Genomic DNA, 27635 nt, shown 5'->3' on the forward strand with positions numbered 1-27635 from the left:
AAAGTGAGTTAAGAAGAATTCCTTCTGTTTTAATTTTTCTGATTAGTTTGAGAATAATTAGTATTAATTCTTCTTTAAAGTTTCAGTAGAATTCAGCAGTGAAACCATTTGGTCCTGGACTTTATTATTTTTTTTTTTGGAAGATGTTTTATGCACTCATTTAATCTTGTTACCTGTTTTTGGTCTGTTTAGATTTTCTATTTCTTCTTGGTTCAATCTTGGTAGATTGAATGTGTCTGTGATTTTATCTATTTTCCCAGGTTTTCTAATTTATTGGCGTATGGTTATTCATAGTAGTCTCTAGTGATCTTTCATATTTCTCTATTATCCATTGTGATGTCTCCTTTTTCATTTTCTGATTTTATTTATTTGAGTCTTCTCTCTCTGTTTTTAAGTTACTCTAGCTAATGATTTGTCAATTTTGTTTATCTTTTTTAAAAAAACTTTGTTTTGTTGATTTTTTGTATTTATTTTAGTCTCAATTTTGTTTATTTCTGCTCTAATCTTTATTATTTCTTCTACCAATTTGGGGTTTGATTTGTTCATGCTTTTCTTTCATGCTTTTTCAAGCATTTTTTATGCTTTTTTTCCTTTATGTGCATCATTAGATTGTTTATTTGAAATCTTTCTAGTTTTTTTGATGGATGTAGGCATTTATTGCTATAAACTTGCCCCTTAATCCTGCTTTTGCTGTGTTGCATGGGTGTTGGTATGTTGTATTTCTATTTTCATTCATTTCAAGGAAGATTAACATTTCATTCTTAATTTTTTCCTTGACCCATTGGTCATTCAGGAATATGTTGTTTAATTTTCATGTATTTGCATAGTTTCAAATGTGCCTTTTGTTATGATGTCTAATTTTATTCCATTGTGGTCAGATAAAATACTTGATATAATTTTGATTTTATTAAGTTCCTGAGACTTGTTTTATGTCCTAACATATGGTCAATCCTAGAGAATGTACCATGTGCTGATTAAAAGAATATATGTTTTGGGGTTGGGTCTGGTAGCTCACACCTGCCTTGGGAGGCCAAGGCAGAAGGATTGCTTAAGCTCAGGAGTTTGAGACCAGCCTGGGCAACATGGTGAGACCTTGTCTCTGCAAAAGTGAAAAAAATTAGCCAGGCATAGTGGCACATGCCTGTAATCCTAGATACTTGGAAAGATGATGTAGGAGGATCACTTGAGCCCAAGAAGTTGAGACTGCAGTGAGCCATGGTTGTACAACTGCACTCCAGCCTAGGGGACGGAGTGAGACACTGTCTCAAAAAAGAAAAACAAAGCAAAACAAAAAAAACCAGAATGTGTACTTTCCAACTGTTGGGTAAAATGTTCCGTAAATGTATTTTTGGTCCATTGGTCTTGGTGTAGTTTAAATCTGATGGTTTTTTGTTGATTTTCTGTCTAAATGATCTGTCTAATGCTGAGAGTGAGGTTGAAGTCCCCAACTATTATTATATTAAGATATATTTCTCCCTTTAGACTTAATAATATTTGCTTTATATATCCGAGTGCTCTGGTATTGGGTGCATGTATATTTATAACTGGTATATTCTCTTGCTGTGCTGATCCCCTTATTATTATATAATGCCTTTCTTTGTCTCTTTTTAAAGTTAAAATTTTACTTTTAGTAGTTACATTGTATTCCATCATACGGTTATACTTATTTAATCATTCTTTTATTGATGAAAATAGAGGATATTGCTAATATTTAGCTATTATAAGCAATACTGTAGTAAGTCATTTTGTATATATAACATCTCAATCATGAACAAATACATGGAATTGTATGGTTAAAGTATATTTGAATTTTAATTTTTTAGCTATTATCGAATTGATGGAGCTTGTACTAACTTACATTCTTACAATAAATATATGAGAGCACCTATTTCCTCCTTAATTTACAAACAGCGTGTTACCAAAGGTTTTTATCTTCACCAGATAGGTTAAAATGTGCTGCTTTGCATTTCTTTATCATGAATGAGTTTTACCTTCTTTTTTATGTTTAATGTTATATATACTTATGTCTCCATATATATTTGCTTTTCTTGAAGGGCTTTTTGTTATCAGTGAAGAGGAATTCTTCATATTTTAATAATGTTAGCCTTTGTGTTATGACTTAAGAATGTTTTTACCAGGTTATTGTGTGTCTTTTTAATATTTAAAGTATTTTTTCCCATCCACAACTTTTTTTATTTTTGTATAGTCAACATTACAAATTGTTTATGGCGTCAGGTTTTGTGTCCTACTTGGAAAGATTTTTCCACCATAGGAGATTATTTAATATTTTTAACTCATATTTCTTTAGTTCTTTCACTTCTTTGGACGCTGAAAATATTTGATTCATATAGAATATATTTTCATTTAACCTGTAGGATGGGAATCCAAATATGTTGTCTTTCCAGATTATTGTACAGCTGGATGTGTTGAATAATCTATCTTTTCTATTGATTTGAAATACCACTTTAATAATTTACTAAATTCCTGTATAAATTTATTTCTAGGCTTTTCATTCTGTTCCACTGATCTATTCATGCTGTAGAACCACATTATCATAGTTATTATAGTTTAAGACAAAAATCAAACAAACAAAACACACATATATGTGCATACTTGCACGTGTGTACATACACACGCACACGTACACACACACATACACATCCTTACTTCAGAGTTTTTATTTTACAGAATTTCCTATTATTTTTCCTTCCTTTTTTTTTTTTTTTTTTTTTGTGACAGAGTCTACCTCTCTTGCCCAGGCTGGAGTGCAGTGGTGCAATCTCGGCTCACTGCAACCTCCACCTCCTGGATTCAAGCAATTCTCCTGTCTCAGCCTCCTGAGTAGCTGGGACTACTGGCGCTCGCCACCACACCCAGCTAATTTTTGTATTTTTAGTAGAGATTGGGTTTTACTATGTTGACCAGGCTGGTCTTGAACTCCTGACCTCAAGTGATCCACTTGCCTCAGCCTCCCAAAATGCTAGGGTAACAGGTGTGAGCCACCAGCACCCAACCTCTTCCTTATTTTTCTATTTGAATTTTAAGGTGGGCTTGTCTGCTGGTATCTTTATTTTGATTGCATTAAGGCAAATTGATGTTTTATAATGTTGTGTTTTCTTTTCTAAGGATATGATACTTTTCGATTTATTAAGGCTTTTGTGTATTCAGTGACATTTTAAAGTAGTAGTCCCCTTATTGTTTATATTAATTATGATTAATTTGGTGCAGTTCTCACAAAACCACCACATACCAACCTTTAAATGGCTAAAAGAAAATAGAAATTTATTTCTCTCTCATGTTCCTAATGTGGCACCTAACAATGTCAGGGACCCAGGCTTTTTCCATCGTATTACTGCATCATGAATGGCTTTCAGTCTAACATTATCTCATGTTCCAAGAAAGCTTCTGGAGCTCTGCTTATTATTTCTACATTCCAAAATACAGTTAGAAAGTGATAGAGAAGAAAGTTCCTTCCTATAAGAAACTTCTGTAAAGTTGCACAAACTACCTATCTGTAGTGGAGCCTGGGAAATAAAGTCCTAATATCAAGTGGCCATGTGCCAAGCTAAAAAGCTGTGGAAGAGAAGTGGCAGTCTCTGCTGAAGTGGATTATACTATATGTCTTGGTGTTTATCTTAATATTTTTAAACATACTTAGGTCTCTGTTAATTGATTGATATGTTTCAAGTTTTATATTTTGATCCTTCAGCTCTAAACTATGAAGAAAATCAATATCCATATTTTATTTATACCATTTTCCCCCTTCCTCTCCCAGCTCCTGCTTGTTAAATTATTAGAAATGTGTTTGTTGGGGGAAGAATAATAATTGTCTTAATCCCTTTAGGTTCAGTACCTGGGGGCTATGAATTAAACTGACAAATGACTGATAAACAGGAGGGGGAAAAAAGGATTATTTATGCATGCAGTGCACATACCTGTAGAAAAACTCAGTGATGAGTGGCTCAAAGGGGTAGTTAGCATTTGGGGCTTATATACCAACTTAACAAAGGACAAGAAGTTTGTGGAGAAGTGATATGACAAAGGAAAAAGTGTTTGGGTTGCTAAAGGTAGTAAATTGTTGGAAGGTAAATATGTGGGAGAAACTGATAAAAGATACAGGTTATTTTAGTAAGGTTTGCTTGTGCAGAACCACCTTGGTGCTGACTTTCTGTCCCCAGTGGTAATGATTGTTTTTCCTCCTGCTAATCTGGGAGGGGGAGAGGAGGAAGACCTTCACAAAGGGAAATGTATGTCCTGTTTTTAGGCAGATGGGTTAGGGCAGAGAACTCTTTCTGTGTTTGCTACTTTTTAATTGCCTTCAGCTCAAAATAATCCTTATGCCAAAATGGCATATTTTGGGGTGACATATTCTGATCCACTTCACTACCTTGTCAGGACTATAGCCAACATTTGGTTTAGTTTTAGTCCCACAGTTAAACATAGTATTCACCACCAGTCTTTTTTGCCATAATTTTCTGTTTATCTCTTTCTTAGCTTAACTTTGTCTTTTGGTAGTTCCTTCAAGAAGAGTTTATGGGAACTATGTTCTCTGAGTTATTTTATGTTCTAAATTAGTTTCTATTTCGATATGTTTATATTGACTACCTGTAATATACTTAGGTGATAATTTATTTTTAATGTATGTGTAGATGTTGCTCCAGAGCCTCCTGGAATGGAATGTTGATGTGGAAGAGTTTGAGGGCAGCCTGATTGTTTTCCTCATATAGTTGACCTGAGGTTTTAGTTTGAATGCCCCAAATATCTTTATCTTTTAAATCCTACAACTTGGTATTGATTGTTCTATAGATGGATCTGTATCAATTTTTCCTGGCATACACTATGGCCTTTCTATTTTTTTTTTTTTTAAGATGGAGTCTTGCTGTGTTGCCCAGGCTGGAACGCAGTGGCGTGATCTCGGCTCACTGCAACCGCCACCTCCCAGGTTCAAGCGATTGTCCTGCCTCAGCCTCCCAAGTAGCTGGGACTACAGGTGCCACCACCACACCTGGTCAATTTTTGTATTTTTTTAGTAGAGATGGGGTTTCATTGTGTTAGCCAGGATAGTCTCGATCTCCTGACCTCATGATCCGCCCATCTCAGCCCCCCAAAGTGCTGGCATTACAAGCATGAGCCACTGCACCCGGCCACACTATGGCCTTTCAATATGTACGTTTAGTCTTCTTTTAATTTTTGAATAATTTTATTGAAATATCTTGAAATATTTTTTCTGCTCCATTATTTTAGATTTCTTCTTCAAAGACACCAATTTAAAGCCTACTGAATTCTTCTTGACTGTCTTCCATATCTATCATTTTTTCCCTATTTGTTTTGAATTTTTCATCCATTTCTATTTTTGGCTCCTTTCTTCTCAAACTTTATTTTATTTTTTAATTTTATTTTTAATTGACTCATTATGCATACTTATGGCATACAATGTGATATTTTAATACATGTATACATTGCGTAAGGATCAGAGCAGTGTATTTGGCATGTTCATCACCTTGTTCATTTATCATTTCTTTGTGGTAAGACCATTCAAAATCCTCTCTTCTAGCTATTTTAAAACATACAATACAATGTTGTTAACTATAGTCCCCCTACTGTGCCCTGTAACACCTTAACTTACTTCTTTAATCTAACTATAACTTTGTACCTGGTGACCAACTTCTCCCCACTTCCCATTCCCCCTGCCCTCTCCAACTTCTGGTAGCCACTATTCTACTCTCTACTTCTATGAGATAAACTTTTTAAGATGTCACGTATGAGTGAGATCATATGATATTTGCCTTTCTGTACCTGGCTTATTTCATTTAACATTATGTCCTCCAGGTCCATCTGTGTTGCTACAAAGACAAAATGTCATTGTGGCTGAATAGAATTCCACTGTGTGTATATATACAACCATACTTTCTTCATCCGTTCATTTGCTGATGGACAGTTAGGTTGACTCCATTTTTGGCTATTGTGAATAGTGCTGCAGTAAACATGGGAGTACAGATGTCTCTTCAACATACTGATTTCATTTCCTTTGGGTATATACCAGTAGTGAGATTGCTGGATCATATGGTAGTTCTATTTTTAATTTTTTAAGTATCTATTCAATGTACTGATTTCATTTCCTTTGGATATATACCCAGTAGTAGGATTTTTGAATCATATGGTAGTTCTATTTTAATTTTTTAAGGAACTTCCATACTGTTTTCTGTAATGGCTGTACTAATTTTACATTCCTATCAATAGTGTATGAGTTCTCTTTCTCCACATCCATACCAGCATTTGTTATTTTTTGTCTGTTTGATAATAGCCATCCTAACTAGGGTGAGGTGAAATCTTATTGTGGTTTTGATTTGCATTTCTCTGATGATTAGTGATGTTGAACATTTTTTCATATGCCTGTTGTCCATTTGTATGTCTTCTTTTGACAAATGTCTCTTCGGGTCTTTTTTCCATTTTTAAATTGGATTACTTGTTTTTTGCTGTTGAGTTGTTTAAGTTTCTTATATATTCTGGATATTAACCCCTTGTCAGATGCATAGTTTGAAAATATGCTTGATGTAATCCCATTTGCCTATTTTTGCTTTTGTTGCCTGTGTTTTTGAGGTCTTATCCAAAAACTCCTTGCCCAGACCAGTGTCCTGAAGTATTTCCCCTATGTTTTCTTCTAGTAGTTTTATCATTTTGAGTCTTACACCTGAGACTTTATTTTGAAACGATTTTTGTGTATGGTTAGAGATAGAGGTCTAGTTTTATCCTTCTGCATGTGGATGTCCAGTTTTCCCAGCACTATTCATTGAAGAGACTGTCCTTTCCCCAATGTATGTTCTTGGTGCATTTGTTGAAAATCAGGTAGCTGTAAGTGCTTCCTGGTTCATAGACAACTGTCTTCTCACTCTGTCTCATATGGCAGAAAAGGGACAAGGAAGTTCTGTGAGGTCTCTTTTATAAGAGCACTAATCCCATTTGTAAGGGTGGAACCTAATCACCTCCTAATACCATCACATTGAAGGGTTAGGATTTGAACACATGAGTCTGGGGTGGACAAAACATTCAGTTCATAACAATGAGTAATAATAACAATTGTTTAGTTGTTAGAGATTTTTTTCATGCAGCCTGATTATAATAGGTAAGACTTACCTTTAAAACTATTACAGAACTTGGGGGTGGGCGTGGTGGCTCACGCCTATAATCCCAGCACTTTGGAGGCCAAGGTGGGTGGATCACCTGAGGTCAAGAGTTTGAGACCAGCCTGGTTAACATGGTGAAACCCTGTCTCTACTACAAAAAAAAAAAAAAAAAAAAAATCAGAACTTGGTCTGCTAAATAGGGATTTTTCTTTCAAAGTGATAACCCTTAGAATGTACTAATTCTAATGAGGCTATCACAACTCAGAATATTTTTAGAACATCTTTAAAGAATTACTTTTATAATTAGTCCATAAGACTCAAAAAATATTTCATTTTTTTCTAGTTACTGAACTTAGCTAATTATTCCTATTAATAAGACTTAGCGCCATGACTTTGCATTTTTTAAAAAAATGATCACATCCAACTTCAACAAACATGCAACCATCACCAATAGGGTCATCACCTTATGTGTTTTATATCCAAATGGGGGTTTTTTTCTCCAAAACAATTTCTTCAAAGACAGAGATTCAAATATGCCCCAAGGGGTCACAGCAGAAGAGTTTCAAAAATGTTTTGATCAGGGCCAGACATGGTGGCTCACTTCTACAATTCTAGTGCTTTGGGAGGCTGATGTGGGAGGGCAGTTTGAGTCCAGGAGTTTGAGGCTGCAATGAGCTATGATCATGTCACTGAACTCCAGCCCTGGTGACACAGCGAGACCCTTTCTCTCAAAAAAAGACAAAAATACCAAAAATGTTTTGATCAATAATGGTATTTATATTAAAATTAATTATTAATAGCATGTTGAAGTAATTCTTTTATGTGTGTAAAGAATTTTTTTTAACTGGGTGTGATTTTTTCTCAAGAACATTCTCAGGAGGATGGCTATGATTAAATTCTGCTAATTTTAACATTATTTTATTTATTGTAACGATATTTGTGTTTGGTTATTTCAAGTTAAAAGCACGCAGATATGCTATGATATGTTAAGAAATAGGAATTTATCGTGAGACTCCACAGAAGCTGGACTATGCGTTCATGAGTTTTATTCTCCCTGCTGTCTCTTGCTGGCAGATCTGCTTTCACAGATGACTTTGCTTTGGTAACACCCTTGGTCCAAACAAATACAGTATTGGACAGTCTTTGGCCCAGCTGGTGGACTCTGGTCCAATCCATGAAGGATATCATTGATGGCTTGTTTTTACTGGAAGCACATGACAGTTTTTCTCTAAATGGGGCAAAATGAGATGTTCCTGAACTCCACTCACAGTAAGCTTCAGGCACATTCAGGGACAACCCCTGTTATACATGATGTTAGGTTATACAGATACAAAGATATAGGTCATGCCTTCAAGAATCTCTCCATTGAAGTAGAATGGCAGTGTTGAGGTTAGGAGGAAGGAAAGGAAAGAATAAGTAAACAAATATTCACATAACACTACATGCTATGTAGTATAGTAATGCCTATATATGAAATAGAAATAAATATAAATGCAATGAAATGTAAATAAAATGGTTTGGGAATAGAGAAAACAAAAATAGCTCAGAGCAGTCTGAACTATGTGAGGTATGCAGGCCCAGAGAACATGAGTATGAGACTTTCAGTCACAGCCCCCTACCTCTACCCACACCTGAGGGCAGTTGTCTAAATTCATTAGTTCCTGACTTGCGGCCTCACCTGTTATCTTCATGTACCTGGAATTTGTGATACAAAGAACAATGTATAACCAGTTAAAAGCTTATGTTATTTCAATGTAAGTCCTTGATAAACAACTTAGGAACTGCCTCTTCTTTTCGTTTAAAAACCCACTAATAATTGCAGCAAATTGGAGCACATATTCAGGGCAACTTGAATCTGTGCTCCCCAGGTTGCAGTCCTTAAACTTGGCCCAAATAAACTCTCTACTTATATATTTAGTTTGCCTCAGATTTTTTCTTTAGGTCAACAGAACTGGGAAACCTAGAAGAGAAGATATTTTAAAGTCAATCAATAGGTTTGCATTTCCCTCTTCAAAAAAACAAACAAACAAACAAACAAAAAATGCAGAAAAAAGTAACAGGTAAAAGTCAATGAAGTAGAAGAAAAAACAAATTTATTCTCTGTTGCCCCAAAGAACAGAACTTGGCCTGATGGTTATTTTGGCTTCAATACAAAGGAGTTGTTTTCTAACAGCTATAGTTGTCCAAAAATAGATTAAACCAGCTGTCTGGAAAAATAGCAGGCCCTTAATCACAGAAGTTTATACGGAACCTGTGTAATGGTAATCTTTCACAAAGTTTCATGAGTGGTATAAAAACATGAAAAACAATGATTCCCAAGGTCCTTTTCCTTTCTAAAATTTTACTCTATAATTCTGAGTTTTTTTTCTATTTGTCTACATTGGTCTTATTACCCTTCATTCGCACTTCTTAGATTGTTAAAATTTATAGTACAAAATCTACTAATGACAGTCAAATTTGGCTTCTCTGTAGAATTAAGTGAGAGAATGAATGTAAAAGTACCTGATAGAGTGCTTAACAATTATTAGTTGAATTTGAATCAGTAAAAAATACCAAGTGAGAAGAAAAGCTTTCACTCCTTTCGGGAAGGAAGGTATCCAACCACCCCGCAGCTACTCAACCACCCACATCTTATTTCTTCTCTCAGTCTTAATGGAGGGTTGAAAAATGAACTTGGGTTTGTTTGCAGGAAGGACTGTTTGAAGTAAGTACCGCCTGGGATCTTTACCTGGTTACCACTCAATTTCAGTTTTGGAACCTCTCTCTAGGATTTCCATACCCTGGACAGAGAAAATCAATAGTCTTTATAGAGTTAGAATGTCTTCCTTAAAGAGTGACTCACAGGCTTGTACCAAGAAAGCTACATAATTTCTGGAGGTTTGTGGAATGTGGAAGTTAATCTATAGACTTCTATTGTGTTAGTTAGTTAGCAATTTGAGCAAGAGGGAAAAAAGATGAATCTGTTATTTGTCAGTTTAATTTTTGGTACTAGCTTTAATTAAAGAATCAGTTGGAAATTTAGTTAAAGGTAGTGTTTAAAATGGTACTTTTACTTGTTACATATGAGTTTCATGGTCCCTGCTTATGGTACCATCATTAAGATGGATTTATCAAGATTTGCTTTACAGAAGCATAGATAATAATGAAAGAATAATAGTTACATTATTTGAGCACCTACTATGTAATTTACATGTACTGTCTCTTTTACAAGACACAGTCTAGCATTTCCATTACACAGATTAAGATACCAAGGTTCCAGAGCTGGTGAATGATGGAGTCACAACTCAAAACTACATGATTTGTTCTTTTTTTTTTTTTTATTTTATTTTATTTTTTTTTTATTTTTATTATACTTTAGGGTTTTAGGGTACATGTGCACAATGTGCAGTTTTGTTACATATGTATCCATGTGCCATGTTGATTTCCTGCACCCATTAACTCGTCATTTAGCATTAGGTGTATCTCCTAATGCTGTCCCTCCCCCCTCCCCCCACCCCACAACAGTCCCTGGAGTGTGATGTTCCCCTTCCTGTGTCCATGAGTTCTCATTGTTCAATTCCCACCTATGAGTGAGAACATGCGGTGTTTGGTTTTTTGTCCTTGCGATAGTTTACTGAGAATGATGTTTTCCAGTTTCATCCATGTCCCTACAAAGGACACGAACTCATCATTTTTTATGGCTGCATAGTATTCCATGGTGTATATGTGCCACATTTTCTTAATCCAGTCTATCGTTGTTGGACATTTGGGTTGGTTCCAACTCTTTGCTATTGTGAATAGTGCCGCAATAAACATACGTGTGCATGTGTCTTTATAGCAGCATGATTTGTTCTTACAACTCACAGTCTCAACTGTGTTAAAGAAAACCAGAGCCAGACAGCTAAAGTAGGAAAAACAGATTTTATTCAGGAACTATTGCGATAGGGGGAGAGAGACCTCAAGAGTCTTTGTTGCCTATTACACAATACTGTCTTGGGTTTACTAGACAAGCTTCCTAATAGAATGGGGATGGCCAATCTTTGTCTCCTTCTCTGAGCTGCAAATCATTTTAGAATTCTCATGAACTGTCTTTCCAACATGAACAAAGGGATGGACTATTACCAGGTAGTGTCATGTGTGGGGAAACTGATTTCTGTCTAATCTCAGGTACCTTCTTGCCTTGTGCAGAGGCTCAACTTGTCTCAGCACTACTTGTTAGTCATTTCTTTTCCACCAATTTGTATTACTGCCTTTCAAGCTGCTTTTAACTGATACACATAACTTTGTATTTTCATTTTATAGGAATCTGTCTTCACTGTCCCCTAAATTTAACCAGATCCCTGATATTTTCACCCATTATTATGAATTGTTCCATATCAACATGAAGTTTCACTGGACTGGGGACTGTGTTCACTGTTGTATTCCTAGCACCTGGTACAGTACCTGCCACAGAATTGGCTCTCAATAAATATTTGCTGAATGAATGAATCAGTCCAGTTTAAGATCCATCCAGCTGTGAGTCTGTCCTGGGATCTAGATTTCTACAAAATTCAACAGGTTTTATGTCTTTACAGTGACTGGTAAAATGAGCTTTTCCTTTTCAGTAGCGTGGGCCCTCTCAGTTGTTATTCTCTGCATAACATTTTGAATCTTCCTGGATTCTTCTGTTTTACGTGACCTTGGCATGATTTCTACTTTCTTAAAATTGAAGTATATATTTTCTGCTCTCGCTATGTCTGCATTTTAGTTCGGGTCTTTTTCCCTTTCCTTTGTTATCTTTTATATACAATATTTGTTACATGCATAAGAATATGTATAATGCAAAATAAATTATGAAGCATAATTACATTCACACCTATGAAACCACCACTGACCTGACAATGATAACATTATCCGTCCATTGCATCTACTTATATGCACCTCCCTACCTACTCCTCTGCCTCTACCTAAGAGTTAATCCCTATCTTGAAGTTGGGTTTCTCCTCTTCTTGCTTTGATTTTCTTTTCAAATATAATTTATGTGTCAGTATTCCTAAAAATATATTCTATAGATTTACTTGTTATTGAGCTTCATAAGAATAGCTTCATACTTTGTGGTCTTCTGCAACTGGAATTTTTCATTCAACATTATGCTTCTAAGATTCATCCACGCTGTTGTGTGTGGTTATGGTGCATTAATTTCATTAATGAACACAATAACATTACATTGAAAATACTACAATTTGTCTATTCCTGTTAATATTTGTTTAGATTGTTTCCAGTGTTTTGCAATTTCAGACAGGGTTGCAACAAACATTGTTGTATGTCTCTTGGTTCATACCTGCAAGGTTTCTCTAGGCCTTATACTGAGAAGTGGACTTTCTAGGTGAAAGGGTATGCAAATGTTCAACTTTAAAAGATAATACCACCTGGATGCTGTGGCTCATGCATATAGCTCCGGCTGTTTGAGAGGCTGAGGCAGGACAGCGTTGAGCTCAGGAGTTTGAGGCAAGCCTGTGCAATATAGTGAGACTCCACCTCTAAAATTTTTTTAATAGAAATCAATTTAAAAACTAAAAAGATAGTACTAAATTGTCTTCAAAGTTGTCTACAGTCTTGCCAGTAAAATATAAAAGTCCCCATTGATCCATATCCTTTCCAATACTTGGCATAACCAGATTTATTAATCGTTCTCTTTATTAGATGTAAAATTGTGTCTCCTTTTAGTCATAATTTGTATTTCCCTGCAACAGAGTTTGAAATTGTTTCTTAAGCTTGTTGACCCTTCACGTGTCCATTTCTGTGAAACATTTGTTTGTCTTTTGCCCATTTTAAAATCGGGTTATTTGAGTTTTTCTTATTGAATTAAAGTTCTTTATATATTTGGATCTAAATTATTTTTAATTACAAGCATTACCAATATTTTCTCCCAGTCTATGGCTTGCCTTTTCACTTTCTTTATGGTATCTCTTTAAACAGAAATTTTAAATTGTAATGAAGTTGAATTTATCACTTTTCTATTGTAATCAGAAGTTTTAATCTTGTTTTATTAAAAAGTACAGGTCTACCCCAAATTTATAAATATACTGTCTTATATAATATATTCTTTTAAGGGTTCAGAAGCTTTGTCTTTCACATTTAAGATGCAAATTGAATTAATTTTTGTGTTCATGGTATGAAATAGGGCTCCAATTTAATTTTTTCCATATGGGTAAACAGTTATCCTAGAAGAGCATTTATTTAGACTGAAAATAGTCACTATATATTGCTATTAGAGAAAAGCATGCAATATAACGAAATATATGGTATTTAGAAAACATAAAATATAATACTTACAGTAATTAGTATATATACAAAATTTAAAGAAAAGATATTGGAAGGGCATACACCAAAATGAAAACAGTGATTATCTTTGGATGGTGAGGTTGCCAATGATTTCATTTATTTATTTTGTTCTTCTGTATATTTTCCAAATTCTCTATATAGAGTATACATTGATGTATTTTTCTAAATACTGGGAAATAAGGTAGTGTCTACGGGTGATAATGTAGTGTCAATGTAACTTAAAAAGAAACTATTAATTGAAAGAGAAGCCATGAATTCAAATCTTCAAGCTTAACTTCTTTTTAAAAGCTTCTTCCATTTCTGAGGCAAAAAAAAAAAGTATTGGTGGATTATGCAGTAAGTCTCAGTAGAAGGCATTAAGAGAGTTAAGTTCTGAAACCTGCGTAATTTTTCTATACATAGTTATAAAATTTTTTTCTCCCCTGAGTTGTTTGCTTTACAGGTATGTAAGCCTCTTTGGAAAATAGGATTCGGGCACTTATGTGTATCATTGGAGATCTAATCATTTACTTTTGCCCAACAGCAGATAATGAAAAGACTTATAAAGCGGTATGTTTTGAAAGCACAAGTAGACAAAGAAAATGATGAAGTTAATGAAGGTAAGCATCTCCAACTTAAGAAATATCCTTTTATAACTAACTTAATGAACCTGGAAAACTTCGTGTTGAGGCATATTTTAAAAATCCAATCCCAGGTTATAGTTTGGATGCCTCTAAGATGGGAGGAGGATCTTATGTTACGTTTCTAAAACTTCATCTTTTAAAATAAACAGTTATTTACAATATTGATCAGAGGCAATTTATCTCTACTCATAGTGCCCTAATTGATTCTTAGAATGTAAAGACTGATATCTTTCTAGGAGTTTTTTAATCCTTCTGACATAAGGTAGTCAGTAGTATTGGTTACATTTTCAATGACCTCATATTAGTGTTAACATTTTTCCAGTTAAGCAGATAAAAGAACAGTGACTCAAACAGAATTCATGTCTTCAGGAAAACCTCTGTTTTGTTGTTCAGAAACACATTTTTAACCCATTTTTCTTGTCTAGTGCTTCTCTTTGGAATTTCACTTTCCCCCCTGCCTCCTTACTTTAAGCAAGCTTATTTTTTTAAGGCGTATTTGAGACAGGGCATCTGTCTGGACTATAAAAATTTTTTACCAAAGTCTAGGAGGTAGAGCTAAACACAGGCCCAGAGCTGGAAAGAAATCAACCAGGGAGAAATAAGTTGCCCTAAAAATGGAAACTGTACCTTCCAACACCAATGAGATGCCACTAAATCTATCTACACTGATAAAAGAGGAGAGGGCTAAACTTAATAAAATTGTTCATAGGCTTTGAAGCCATTACTTGATTAATACAAGTAATCCATTTTAAATGTAAATCAATCCAATAGTGTATGGATGTAGAGGAGAAACCTGTGAATTTATAATTGATAACTAGCAAAAATCTAATCATGGTGACCTAATCAAACTGTCTCAGGAGAAAGGATTGGAATGAGGTTGTAGTTTAGAAAGCAGAAGTCTGATGAGTTGTACTGTAACCTCCATGGGGGGTGGGAAGGGAGGAACAAAGTGGGAAGAATTGTATGGCCAAAACGTCATAAAAAACAAGAAGCATTTCCCAAGCCCTTGCACAAAAGAGGAAAGTTAATGAGAATTTGGAGTTTTGAACAAAGTTCTTACTAAGAAAGTGTGTCATATAACCTCATTTAATGAATGAGGAAACTAAAATCTGAAGAGTTTGAGTAACTTGTGTTTCCTGAATTGGCAGATTAAATATTTAATACAACACATAGGTTGTAGTCTCCCCATGAGTCGGAAACAAGGAAGAAAGGATAGTAGAAGGTGAAGTGGGGCAGGGGGGTCCTCTACGGTACTGAATGGTGTGAGAATCCACTCCTTCCACTGAAGTCTGCCTCATGATTTCAAATAAGATCAGTTTATTCCTTTCATATTGCCGTATGCCAAAGGAAGCACTTTTTTTTTTTTTTTTTTTTTTTTTTTTTTTTGCCAGGAAAGGGCTCCTCAAATGTTTTGTATGTATTCCTGAGAGTTAGAATTCTTTTCAAATAAAAAGGCTCTGACTTCTATATAATAGAAGAATATTGAAATTATACTTTAAAGCATGTTAAAGATACCAGGAAATATCATCAAAGGTGTGTTTTAAATGCCATTCTATTATAAAAAGCTAAGTCAATGGTTTGAAGAATCATTTCTTAGATTCAAGGTAAATTCTTGCTCCAACATTCACTTTTGAAGGTCAGTGGTTTATCTACATTACAGTCACTGGCAAGAGAATCCAGTGTTTCTTTTCTTTTCTTTTTTAACCAAATACTGCCTCTCCTTGTAGAGAATCCAGTTTTTAATTGCAGTATACGTGTGCTCAAAATACTGCCAAACTGAATTATGGGAGCAATTTGTTTTTAAAGCCCAAACTCTCCTATTCTCTTCAAGAATATATTGTCAGTGGTATCATATCTAAACTCCTCAATTGCACTGTTGCTTGTTACTTCCTTATGCATTAGTCCTTTGTGCTGGACAAACTAATGTCTTCATGTCCATTGCCATTGCCTTCCCTAATAAACACTCCTTACTCTTTTTTCTTTCTTTGCCTTACTTCATATTTGCCTTAAAATTATTTGCCTGTCAGATAGATTGATTCATTTTTAGTAAAATCTAGTTTTTCTAGGATTCTCTTCGATCCTAGCAATGGGAGATATTTGATGCAGGTGTCAACCTTTACACTTGAAAGAAACAAAGGGACTCCCTTGTAGTCAGAAAGGAGGTATCTTGGCTATAGATGAGTTAACAGAGAATCACCTTATGTTAAAATATGGGTCAACAAAAGGACAATACTTTAAGCTGAGTGTTACTATTAAAACATGTAGCTGGACTATTTTTATAGCTTTTTTCAAAGGTCAGTATACCTTTAAAGACAGATGTTTCTTAAATATTTTAAAGAAAAAACTTTGAAGTAGCTACCTTGGAGAAGTTATGAAGCAAATACATTGATATTGTAAGAATTTCACTCTTTGTTCTTTTCTAAATCCAAAGAGCAACTTACCAATAATTTTTTTAATATCAATACTGTAGGTGAATTAAAAGAAATCAAGCAAGATATCTCCAGCCTTCGTTATGAACTTTTGGAAGACAAGAGCCAAGCAACTGAGGAATTAGCCATTCTAATTCATAAACTTAGTGAGAAACTGAATCCCAGCATGCTGAGATGTGAATGATGCAGCAACCTGGTTTTGGCTTTGACTATAGCACAAATGTGGGCAATAATATTTCTAAGTATGAAATACTTGAAAAACTATGATGTAAATTTTTAGTATTAACTACCTTTATCATGTGAATCTTTAAAAGTTAGCTCTTAATGGTTTTATTGTTTTATCACATGAAAATGCATTTTATTTGTCTGCCTTGACATTACAATGACATACCGTTGTGTTGAAAAGCCCAATATTACTATATTATTGAAATTTTTATTCATTTTAGAGTAAACTCCACATCTTTGCACTATCTGTTTGCCTCCAAGAGACTATCAGTTCCTTGGGGACAGGGACCATGTCTTATTCATCTTTGTGTCTCCAGCATCTAGTACAGTGCCTGGTACATAGTAGGTGCTCAATAAATGTTGAAATCAACTGAACTGAACTGCCAACAAAATAAAAATAAAAAGTCCTCACTATGTAGCATACCTTCCCTTGTCCAAGTTCTGAAGAGATCTTTTTTTTTTATTAATAGAAACTGAAGAAATTTTACAACCAGCTATGACTTGGTAAGACATTCTTAGAATTTTAGGTGTCACTGATAATCCTAGAACCATTGAGCCCTGAGTGAAGAATTTAACAATAAAATGGGTTAATGAAAAATATAATTACATTATATATTTAAGTTTCATAGAATTATTTAAAACAACACATTAAAGATTTTTCTAAAATATAGACTGCTTGCTTTCTTAGACTTACGTTTGTTGTTTTTCAGTAATGTGATTTTCCTTTAAGTTGGGGGTTATGCAGAGTTGTCATTTTGTTATAACCATCTAATTTCTGCCTCTGCTGCTTTAATGCTAAATGAGATATCAACAGCTGACTTCATATCTCACCCGTGAGCTACCTGCTGAGTTTTGGAGGGTCTGCTCATGGGAAGAAATAGGAAAGAGCAATGACTATGGGCGTACTTGGAAAGACATGGCCAAGCATCCCCAGGTGTGTTTCAGTTCCTTTTGAGGCATTTCTTGCCATCATTGCTTACAATGATTGACATCTTTGTTTCTTATCAAATGATTCCAATTTCACTTTCTATATAAAATATATTGTGATATATCTACATATGCCTTACTACATAATTGAGCTGAATGCTGGTAATATCCGCAATGCCTCTTGACTTTAATGGGAAAAGGCATACAGACCAGTAAGTTCCCCAGTCACTTCAGAGACTATAAAACACTCAAAGTATTTTTAACCAGCTAGATTTAAATCTCTCACAGAGTTATGTTTAACATCCTGAGTCTCTTCAGTCAGTTGCTGTCAAGTCTTATAGGAATACGAATTGTGATCATAGCTCAAAGATTTTCAGAGGTCCTTAAAACCAACTAAATACATGCTACTTTAAAATCATTGCTATCACATGGAAAAGCTCTTTAGACATGAAGACAGAAATAAGTATTAAATGGAACTACATAAAGTTCTTTAAAGATTATTTCTTAAATTCTACTTTTTGGGAGTTAAGAAAGGAACTTTATAAATGTTTTGCTACCATTGTAGAACATTTCATTAACTTTTGTGCCATGCTAAGAGTATTTGTCTTAAACATTTTTCAAACTTTATGTACTTTATGTTGTGTCTCAGAACTGAATAAAATATTGAATTTTTCTATTGTTATATGTTACCGTATGTTAAGATAGTAAAGATACAAAGTTTCTATAATAGATGTTTCTGATAGTTTTATAGTATGGTCCAGGATTCCAAGTGTGAAAAGTTTTTGCTTATAGCTATGGAACTGAATATTTTGTAATTTTCTTCTTTGGGGTTGGAAAAAATGCTGAATGAAAAAGTGGCAGATTCAGCTGGGGACATTCAGCCTAAGATCCTTGGAATCTGAAGATCAGAGAAGTATGAAGATAAGCCTCATGGTATCCACACCATGTGGATAAAAAGCTGACTTTTTTTTTTTTTGTCCATGCCCCTCAAAACTGTAGAGCTAACAGGCATTTTTTTCTTTATTTACTATGTATAAACTGGTATAGTTTTAATATTTCATCTTTTTCCTTATTCATTTCAAGGTGTTGTTTCAGAAGAAGGTGTGATGACAAGGTGTAGTGAGTGTGGTTGATGTTTTTGATGCCCTGCCCAGATGCCCTCTACTGGACCAGTGCACCCGTCTCCCAGATTCTCCTGTCCAGTTCCTAGCTAATCGCTTCCCCTGGAGAATTGCCCTCAGCTAAAAAGAAGCAGCCTTGCTCGGGATGTGATGCCTCCGCCTCCCCATGGCCAGTGACTGATGGGTGGGGGCACAAAAGGCTGGCCCCTTGTCTCAAGGTGGGGCCAACTATTTGGTGCAGTTCATGCTCCAGAGCTCCTGAAAGGATTAGAGTGATGCCAGATTCAAGCTGAGATGAAATCCTGGTTTAGATTCTTCTTCTGCCTTTTCCAGTTTCCTTCCTTTCCTTTCTCCAGAGAGCATCCCGTAATGAGTCACCACATCCAAATCTTGTTAGGTTTTGCTTTTAGGGAACTCACACTAAGGCATAAGGTATTAATGTGGTAGCATACGGTTGAGATGAGGATTAGGCGAGGGGATTGCTGTCAGAATTAGTCCTTCACTTGAGGATAAAGATAGCTCTGGGTCAGCAAGTCTTTTCCCTAGTCACTTCTAACAGGTACCGTTGGGAAAACAAAGCTCAAAGAAGTTGTTGGGGCAACTCAGAGAAGGGAGCATTTAAACAGGACCAAAAACAACTTTATAGAAAAAAACATTAATTAAAGGATTGTCAAAGCCCCAGGACTCTTTTTTCCTTGGGACAGCTCTCATTTTTTTACCTCTTTGCTATTCTTATTTTTTTCTCAGTTACAGATGAAGAAAAGAAAGCAACACTCAAACTGCTTCTTAGACTTACTGTTTGAAAAGTTTGGTACTTTGTAAGTGCCTGCTGTATTGAATTTACAGAGCACCCATGACTTTATGGAAGTCACAATCTGTTGAAAAGTTTGGGTTCTTAGACTTGAAATGAGAAAACTTTGAAAAATGGTACACAGTTATCTTTACAGAGTTTATGCACAATAAAAACGAAAATGACATATTGTGATTATTAAAAGCAAATTTGGTGCAATGTAGGATAACTATCTTACCCAATATGTCAATATATTTATATTTCAAATGTGCAAGCCAAGTGAAAGCAGCTTTTGTAAATGGGAAAATAAATTGTCTTATGGACAATGTCTAAAGGGAACTGAAGTCACACTAATGATTGTGGTATGGGACAAACCGTTCAACTTCTCTGGTCTTCATGAATAGTTCAGGCAAACAGGGTTATGCTACATCAGGGGTTCCTAGTCCCTGGAGCTCCTAGAGGTGTTTCAGCAGGTTAATGTCATCATCCAAGGTGGTAATCTTTCTTTCTGTGTCTTTTTAAATTTTTTAAATAAAGTTTTTAAAATATATTTTTAGAGGCGGGTCTCACTATGTTGTCCAGGCTAGTCTTGAACTTTTGGCCTCAAGTGATCCTCCTGCCTCAGCCTCCCAAAATCAGGCTGGGCACAGTGGTGCACACCTGTAATCGCAGCACTTTGGGAGGTTGAAGCAGGTCGATGGCTTCAGTTCAGGAGTTCGAGACCAGCAGGGCAACATGGTGAAACTGTCTCTACAAAAAATACAAAAAAAAAAAATTAGCTGGGCATGGTGGCATGTGTCTGTGGTTCCAGCTACTCAGGAGGCTGGGGTGAGAGGATAACTTGAGCCCAGGAAGTTGAGGCTGCAGTGAGCTGGTTCATGCTACTGCACTGCAGCCTGGGAGACAAAGTGAACCACCTCCCCCCAACAAAAAAAAATCTAAAATGGGTATTTAAAACTTTGTTCAGTTTAAAAAAGGGTTTGAGAATTTCTAAATTTATACCATGTGTTAGGGGAAACTAATGTTTTTACTCATGACTCAGTCACTCAGCTGACCACCACTAGCGTGTTGATGGTTTTAACTTTAATGCAGTTTAAATTGCTTTTATTTTTAGCCATGAGTCGTTTAACTTTTCCTCGTAATGGTTGCTTTAGAACCATAACATAAGGTTATAAATTACTGAGGTGCATGGCAATTCTGCAAATTTGTCTCTAAAGTGGTCTTTGTCACATCTGAGAGGCAGCCATCTTCTGTTGAGTTTCATAAAGACCACCAAGATGTCTCTGATACCCTAAAACATCTTTAAAACGAGGACACACAGTGGTAATTTAACTTGACATTTTCTTTATTGTGAATAAAAATTCCTCACCCTGTTAATTAATTATTTGAGGAATACTTAAAACTAGTAGTTTGAAATCTTTACTAATCATTTAGAAACAAAACATAGTATGTATTTTAAAAATAATAAATTGCATTTTTAGACGCAAAATCAAAGAATTCCAAATATCATATTATGCAAACTTTTTGTATTGTTTTGATGCTATATCATAGCCTCATTTCACTGTTTTAAAATAAATTTGAGCTCCAGAATAAACTCTTACTTTCCTTCTACACAATTAATTAAACAGTGAACATCACTTGTTAAATGGAAAGTAAGCGCTGCCAGCATTGTCTGTTTTTTTTTTTTTACCTATTTATTAGAACCATAGTATTTCTTCATTATTAATTTGTATGAACTATTTTTTAAGATATTAACTCTTTTCTCCTATATTTTTGTTTTCATCTAAACATTGTTGTGACATATTGAAATGTTTATCTTTACTTTTCATTTTTTTTAAGTTAGTTTTTTGTTTGTTTGTTTTTTAGAGATGGGGCCTTGCTATTTTGCCCAGGCTGGATTGTTGGGCTCAAGCAATCTTCTTGAGCCTCAGCCTTCAAATAGCTGAGACTACAGGCATGTACCACCATATCTGCTTTTTTCCTTTGTGGTTTCTTCTATTCATTTTGAGATCAGTTTCCTTCTGTTATGGGCTGAATTGTGTCCCCTCAAAACTCGTGTTAAAGTCCTCGCCTTCAGTATCTCAGACTATAACTATAGTTGGAGATAGGGTCTTTAAAGAGGTAATTAATTTAAAATGAGATAATATGACTGGTGTGCTTATGAAAAGACAAGATAAGACACAGACAGACATAGAGGGAGGACCATGTGAAGACACAGGGAGAAGACGGCGATCTACAAGCCAAGAGGAGAGGCCTCTGAAGATTGGTTTCGTTCCCTGCTGACACCTTGATGTATGACTTCTAGACTCCAGGACTGTGAAAATAAATTTCTGTTGTTGAAAAGCCTCCCAGTGTGTAGTACTTTGCTATGGCAGCCCTGGCAAACTAATACTATATCCTCCAACCTCCAAAATTCTGTAAAATGCTATACAATTATATTTTCTTCTATCTCTTCTATGGTTTTATTTTTCAGTTGACTTCTAAAATTTATTTGTATTTTTTCTTGAATCTAAATTGATATATATTTCCCCCAAATTGCTGAACAGCTAACCCATCTTCATGTACTGTCTATTTGAATGTGGAATTATTTTAGCCTTAGAGAAATAAGTGTCTGGAACATAGGGAAAACTTTTTCAGATATTGCTGCAGTAAATAACTTCTCTTCTTAAGAAGCACCTCTTCTCAGGGATTTAATTCTTTTTGTTTCACAATTATTTGTTAACTCTTTTCCTGGAAAACCACAGTGGCTCATGTCTGTAATCCCAGAACTTTGGGAGGCTGAGGTGGGCAGACCACTCGAGCCCAGGAGTTCAATACCAGCCTGGGCAACATGGCAAAACTCCATCTCTACAAAAAAAAAAAAAAAAAAAAAAAAAAGGAAAACCACAAAAATTAGGAAAGTAGCTGTGGCTCCAAACTGTACTAGTAGACACCATATTCTATATAACATACACTGATAGGAAACGAAAACGATTTCATATAAAAATGTTCTTTACGAAGCAGCAACATTGTTAATATTATCTTTTTTCTTCTTTCTTCTGATTCAGCCGTCATTTAACTCTTGAATGTCTTTTTAAATGTTCTATGTGATGACATAGGAAATACATATAAAATCCTTCTACTGAATACTGAAATACATTAGTTGTCTCAAGGAAAAGCACTTGTGGGATTGAGCTGCTAGCTGAACTTCCTGCTTTTTTCATGGGACACTTTTTATTTGAAGGAATTACTCACAAATTATGATTATTCAGACTTAGATATTTGGCATTTACTTTCTTGTGAATTCAAGAATGGAACCTGTCAGTTCAAGGAAAACAATCGACATTTGTTGCCAATGTGTAAATTTCAAACTTTCAAGCACAAATTTGAATTTTGGAAAGTATGTATTCACCATCTAAGTTTGACAGATCTCCCATACTCGGGACTTTACTGATGAGATCCATGGTGATACTAACAGATGGAATTTTTTGATGTTGTGTAACGAAGTCACATTTCACATTGCAACTAACCTTTCAAAAAACTACTACTTGTTGAGTTTGGACCAAATTTTCTTCATATACATGAACAAAAACAACATATAACAATAGATTGAATGCAGTAGCAGATTTGAAGCTCCTCCTGTCTACTATTAAAATGGACAGAAAATAGATTTGCGCACAGTACCAGTTATTTCATTTTATTTTTTTATTTTGGAAAATATTTTTCATTAAGATATTTGTCATAGGTTTTTAAAAAAACACTAATTGTTTTCCGTTCTAATGTCTAATATGGTAAAAATCAATAGGTAACTCAATAAACAAATGGTCTTTATACTTTCCAAAGCAATCTACAGATTCAGTGCAATTCCCATCAAAATATCATTACTATTTTTCACAGAACTAAAAAAAAAATTCTAAAATTCATATGGAACCAAAAGAGAGCCTGAATAGCCAAAGCAATAATAAGCAAAAAGAATAAATCTGGAGGCATCACGTTACCAGACTTCAAATTATACTGCAAGGCTAGTTACCAAAACAGTATGGTACCGGTAAAAAAAAAAAAAAAAAAAAAAAACCCACAAACAAAAAAAGACACATAGGCCAATGGAACAGAATAGAGAACCCAGAAATAAAGCCAAGTACTTACAGTCAACTGATCTTCAACAAAGCATACAAAAACATAAAGTGGGAAAAGGGCACCCTATTCAATAAATGGTGCTGGGAAAACTAGTAAACTAGTTTAGCCACAGGTAGAAGAATGAAACTGGATTCCCATCTCTCACCTTATACAAAAATCAACTCAAGATGAATCAAAGACTTAAATCTAAGACCTGAAACCACAAAAATTTTGGAAGATAACATTGGAAAAACTCTTTTGGACATTAGCCAAATGCAACAAAAACAAAAATAAATAAATGGGGCCTAATTAAAAAGCTTCTGCACAGCAAAAGAAATAATCAGTAAACAGCCCATAGAGCAAAAGAAAATATTTTCGAACTGTGCATCTGATAAAGGACTTGTGTCTAGAATCTACAAGGAACTCAAATCAGCTAGAAAAAAACAATCACATCAAAAAGTGGGCAAAGGACATTTTTCAAAAGAAGATATACAAATAGCCAACAAACATGAAAAGATGCTCAACATCACCAAATCACCAGGGAAATGCAAATTAAAACCACAGTGAGATACCATCTTACTCCTGCAATAATGGCCATGAGGCGGGCGGATCACGAGGTCAGGAGTTCGAGACCAGCCTGGCCAACATGGCAAAACCCTGTTTCTACTAAAAATACAAAAATTAGCCAGGCGTGGTGGTGGGCACCTGTAATCCCAGCTACTCGGGAGGCTGAGGCAGGAGAATCACTTGAACCCGGGAGCCGGAGGTTGCAGTGAGCTGAGATAGTGCCATTGCACTCCAGCCTGGGGGACAAGAGCAAGACTCTGTCTCAAAAAAAAAAAAAAAAAATTTAGAACACAGATGTTGGCGTTGATATGGTGAAAAGGGAACACTTTTGCACTGCTTGGGGGATGTAAATTAATACCACCACTATGGAAAACAGTATAAAGTTTCCTTAAATAAATAAATAAAGGTGGAGCTACCATTCAATCCAGCAATCCCACTACTGGGTATCTACCCAAAGGAAAAAGACACATATACACACATGTTTATAGCAGCATAATTCGCAATTGCAAAGATATGGGACCAACCTAAATGCCCATTGATTAACGAGTGGATAAAGAAAATGTAGTATATATACACCATTGAATACTACTCAGCCATAAAAAGGAATGAAATAATATCTTTTGGCAGCAACTTGGATGGGGCTGGAGGCCATTATTCTAAGTGAAGTAACTTAGGAATAGAAAACCAAATACTGCATGTTCAGTTATGAGGATGCAAAGACATACAGAGTAATGTAATGGATTCTGGGAACTCCAGGTAGAGAGGAGATTGGGAGCAGGATGAGGGATAAAATACTACATGTTGGGTACAGTGTACACTGGTGGGTGACGGGTACACTAAAATCTCAGAATTCGCCACTCAAGAGCTCATCCACGTAACCAAAACCTGCCTGTACACCCAAAACTATTGAAATAAAAAAAAATTAAAAATGAGAGAAAACCCACAAAAAGCCTTTGTGGTCCTCAACGGTTTTTAAGAGTTTTGTAAAGAAGTCCTAAGGCCAAAAGTCTGAGAACTGCTACTGTAAGCTAGCACCTATAACGGTGGAACCTAATTCTTTGTGGGACCCTTTCCAATGTCAGAGTGAAATCGGCCAGAATCTAGCAGGCTTAACTAGTTTCTAGTTTTTTCTACAGCGATAAGGGAAGAAGTCCAGTATTAGCCCTAGGCCGCGGTGAGGGTGGAGCCAAAACTGCGTCTGGGGTCTCTGTGGAAACCGCCCTATCTGGGTCTCCCGGACCTCGCCTCCTTGGTTCCTCTCCGCCTCTGATTGGAACACGCTGTCAGTGGGCGGTGCTTCGGGAAAGGGGCGGGCTTTCATCTTCGTCCAGGAGCCCCTCGCAGCAGCGTACTGACGTCACGCAGGACGCTACTGCCCTGTCGCCCCGCCTGTGCAGCCCAGGACCTGGGCGCGGTAGCTGGGGCTGGCTTTTGAGGGGGCGCGGGCGGCCTTCTGACTGGGTCGGAGGCCTGCGGGCCCGAAGCCTCTGTCCCTCCTGTTCTTGTCCGGCGCTGCTTAGCCCCTCCCCGTAGTCATCATGGATCTGATTTTAAACCGAATGGATTATCTACAGGTAAACTCAAGGGATGGGGCGGGCGCCGTGCTGGAAAACAAGCCCAGCTCCCCGGGAGGATTCCTTCCTTCCACTGACGAAAGTCTGGGTCGCCAGGAGCTGGTGCGGAGGCGAAGGAGCCGGGCTGGGTGCCGACCTCTCAGCACCCCGCCTTTGGGCAGCTCCCTCTCGTCTGTGACGGTCCGAGGGGACCGGGGAAAAGCGGCGCAATCCCCCACGGTACTGGCTCCTCCCGGGTCCTGAGGATGCTCCGAAAATGCTGACACGGTCTGATCCCGGATTCCCCCCAGGGCCCTTCTCCTCCTCCCTAGCCGTGGCTGCCTGAGGGCCTCTAATCCTCAATCTCCATCTCTACCCGGACCCTTCTCCAGAGCACCAGGCACTTGTTTCTTACTGTGAGCTGGACCGCACCAGGCAGACCATAGTAAAAGCAATGAAAACCGGGCCGGGGGCAGTGGCTCACGCCTGTTATCCCAGCACTTTGGGAGGCCGAGGCGGGCGGATCACCTAAGGTCAGCAGTTGGAGACCAGCCTGGCCTACATGGTTAAACCTCGTCTCTACAAAAAATACAAAAATTAGCCCGGCGTGGTGACGGGCGCCTGTAATCCCAGGTACTCGGGAGGTTAAGGCAGGAGAATCGCTTGAACTCGGGAGGCGGGGGCTGCAGTGAGCTGACATCATGCCACTGCACTCCAACTGGGACGACAGAGCGAGACTGTCTCGAAAGGGGGAAAAAAAGCAATGACAACAGTTTAATGTGCATCTAGCTTATTCTAAGAATTTAGCATACCTACCAACATATTTAATCCTCATAAGAATTTGCAAAGTAGACAATATTATAAAATGAGGATCTAAGGGGTTAGAGAAGGCAAGTAATTTGCTTCATAGCTAAAAATTAGGGAGTTGCTATTTGAGTCAAAGTCTCGGACTCCAAAATTGGTGTCTCTTTGTTACACCACACTGCCTTTCAGAAATTTTTTCAGACCTAAAATTCTCTCTACCCCAATTCCTCATCATATTTTTAGGCCATCTCATTTTAGCTAATGGTACAAATGTTTGCCCAGTCATTTTTCCAGGGGTTTATGCTATGTACTTCCATATCCAACTGGTCACCACATCTTGCTGCTTTTAACTCCCAAATATCTCTTGAATCTGTCCCATATCTTCCATCTCTATTACCCTCATTTGGGTTCTCATCTTCTCTTGCTTGAATAATTGAAATAACCCCAAATTGGGCTCCTGAACTCCAGCTTCATCTCCCTCCAAGCCATCCTTCACATCACTTGCTAGATTGATGTTTCAGAAATGCAAGTCTAAGCAGATGACTTTAATACAATTTTCTGGAATGCAGAATAAAGTCATTTATACTATCTGAACGTTTTATCATGATGTGTTGTTTTCACCAATTTCTCTCCCATTGGTCCCATCGTCTTCTCCTAACTATACACCAGCAGTGACAGTTCCCTGCTGCTTTCATCATCTGTATTTTTTTTGTAAAATAATCTTCACCTGTTAGATTGGATGTTATGGCCATCATCATATTTGGTATTTTAGCAGAAATCTTCTATGTTGCTTTTTTTTTTTTTTTTTTTTTTGAGACAGGGTCTTGTTCTGTCACGCAGCCAGTCTGGAGTACAGTGGCATGATCATGACTCACCACAGCCTCAAATTCCTGGACTCAAGTTATCCTCCTGCCTCAGCCTTCCAAGTAGTTGGGCCTACAGGCATGCACCACCATGCCTAGCTAATTTTTTATTTTTTGTAGATACAGAGTCTCCCTGTGTTGCCTAGATGGTGTTGAACACCTGGGCTCAAGTGATCCTCCCACTTCAGCCTCCCAAAGGGCTGAGATTACA

At 36.5% G+C, this 27635-nt stretch overlaps 2 protein-coding genes across 7 annotated transcripts in view; both read left to right on the forward strand.

The window, feature by feature from the left end:
* The window catches only part of TRPC3 (transient receptor potential cation channel subfamily C member 3), a 78184-nt gene extending 56189 nt beyond the window's left edge, over window positions 1-21995 (forward strand). For 2 of the 4 annotated variants that reach the window (XM_055274676.2, XM_055274678.2), the window contains 2 exons: window positions 13951-14026; window positions 16521-21995. In XM_055274676.2, coding sequence (XP_055130651.1) covers window positions 13951-14026; window positions 16521-16663 — 219 coding nt within the window. In that variant the 3' untranslated portion in view covers window positions 16664-21995. The remainder of the gene's footprint in view (window positions 1-13950; window positions 14027-16520) is intronic. The other 2 variants (XM_055274680.2, XM_055274677.2) reach the window with 1 other exon arrangement.
* A 3557-nt stretch (window positions 21996-25552) lies between these two features.
* BBS7 (Bardet-Biedl syndrome 7) overlaps window positions 25553-27635 on the forward strand; it is a 48501-nt gene continuing 46418 nt past the window's right edge. Inside the window, exon 1 of one of the 3 annotated variants that reach the window (XM_063637938.1) lies at window positions 25553-25778. In XM_063637938.1, coding sequence (XP_063494008.1) covers window positions 25743-25778 — 36 coding nt within the window. In that variant the 5' untranslated portion in view covers window positions 25553-25742. The remainder of the gene's footprint in view (window positions 25779-27635) is intronic. The other 2 variants (XM_055274681.2, XM_063637939.1) reach the window with 2 other exon arrangements.

Source organism: Symphalangus syndactylus, chromosome 4 (genome assembly GCF_028878055.3).
Source record: "Symphalangus syndactylus isolate Jambi chromosome 4, NHGRI_mSymSyn1-v2.1_pri, whole genome shotgun sequence".
NCBI lineage: Eukaryota > Metazoa > Chordata > Mammalia > Primates > Hylobatidae > Symphalangus > Symphalangus syndactylus.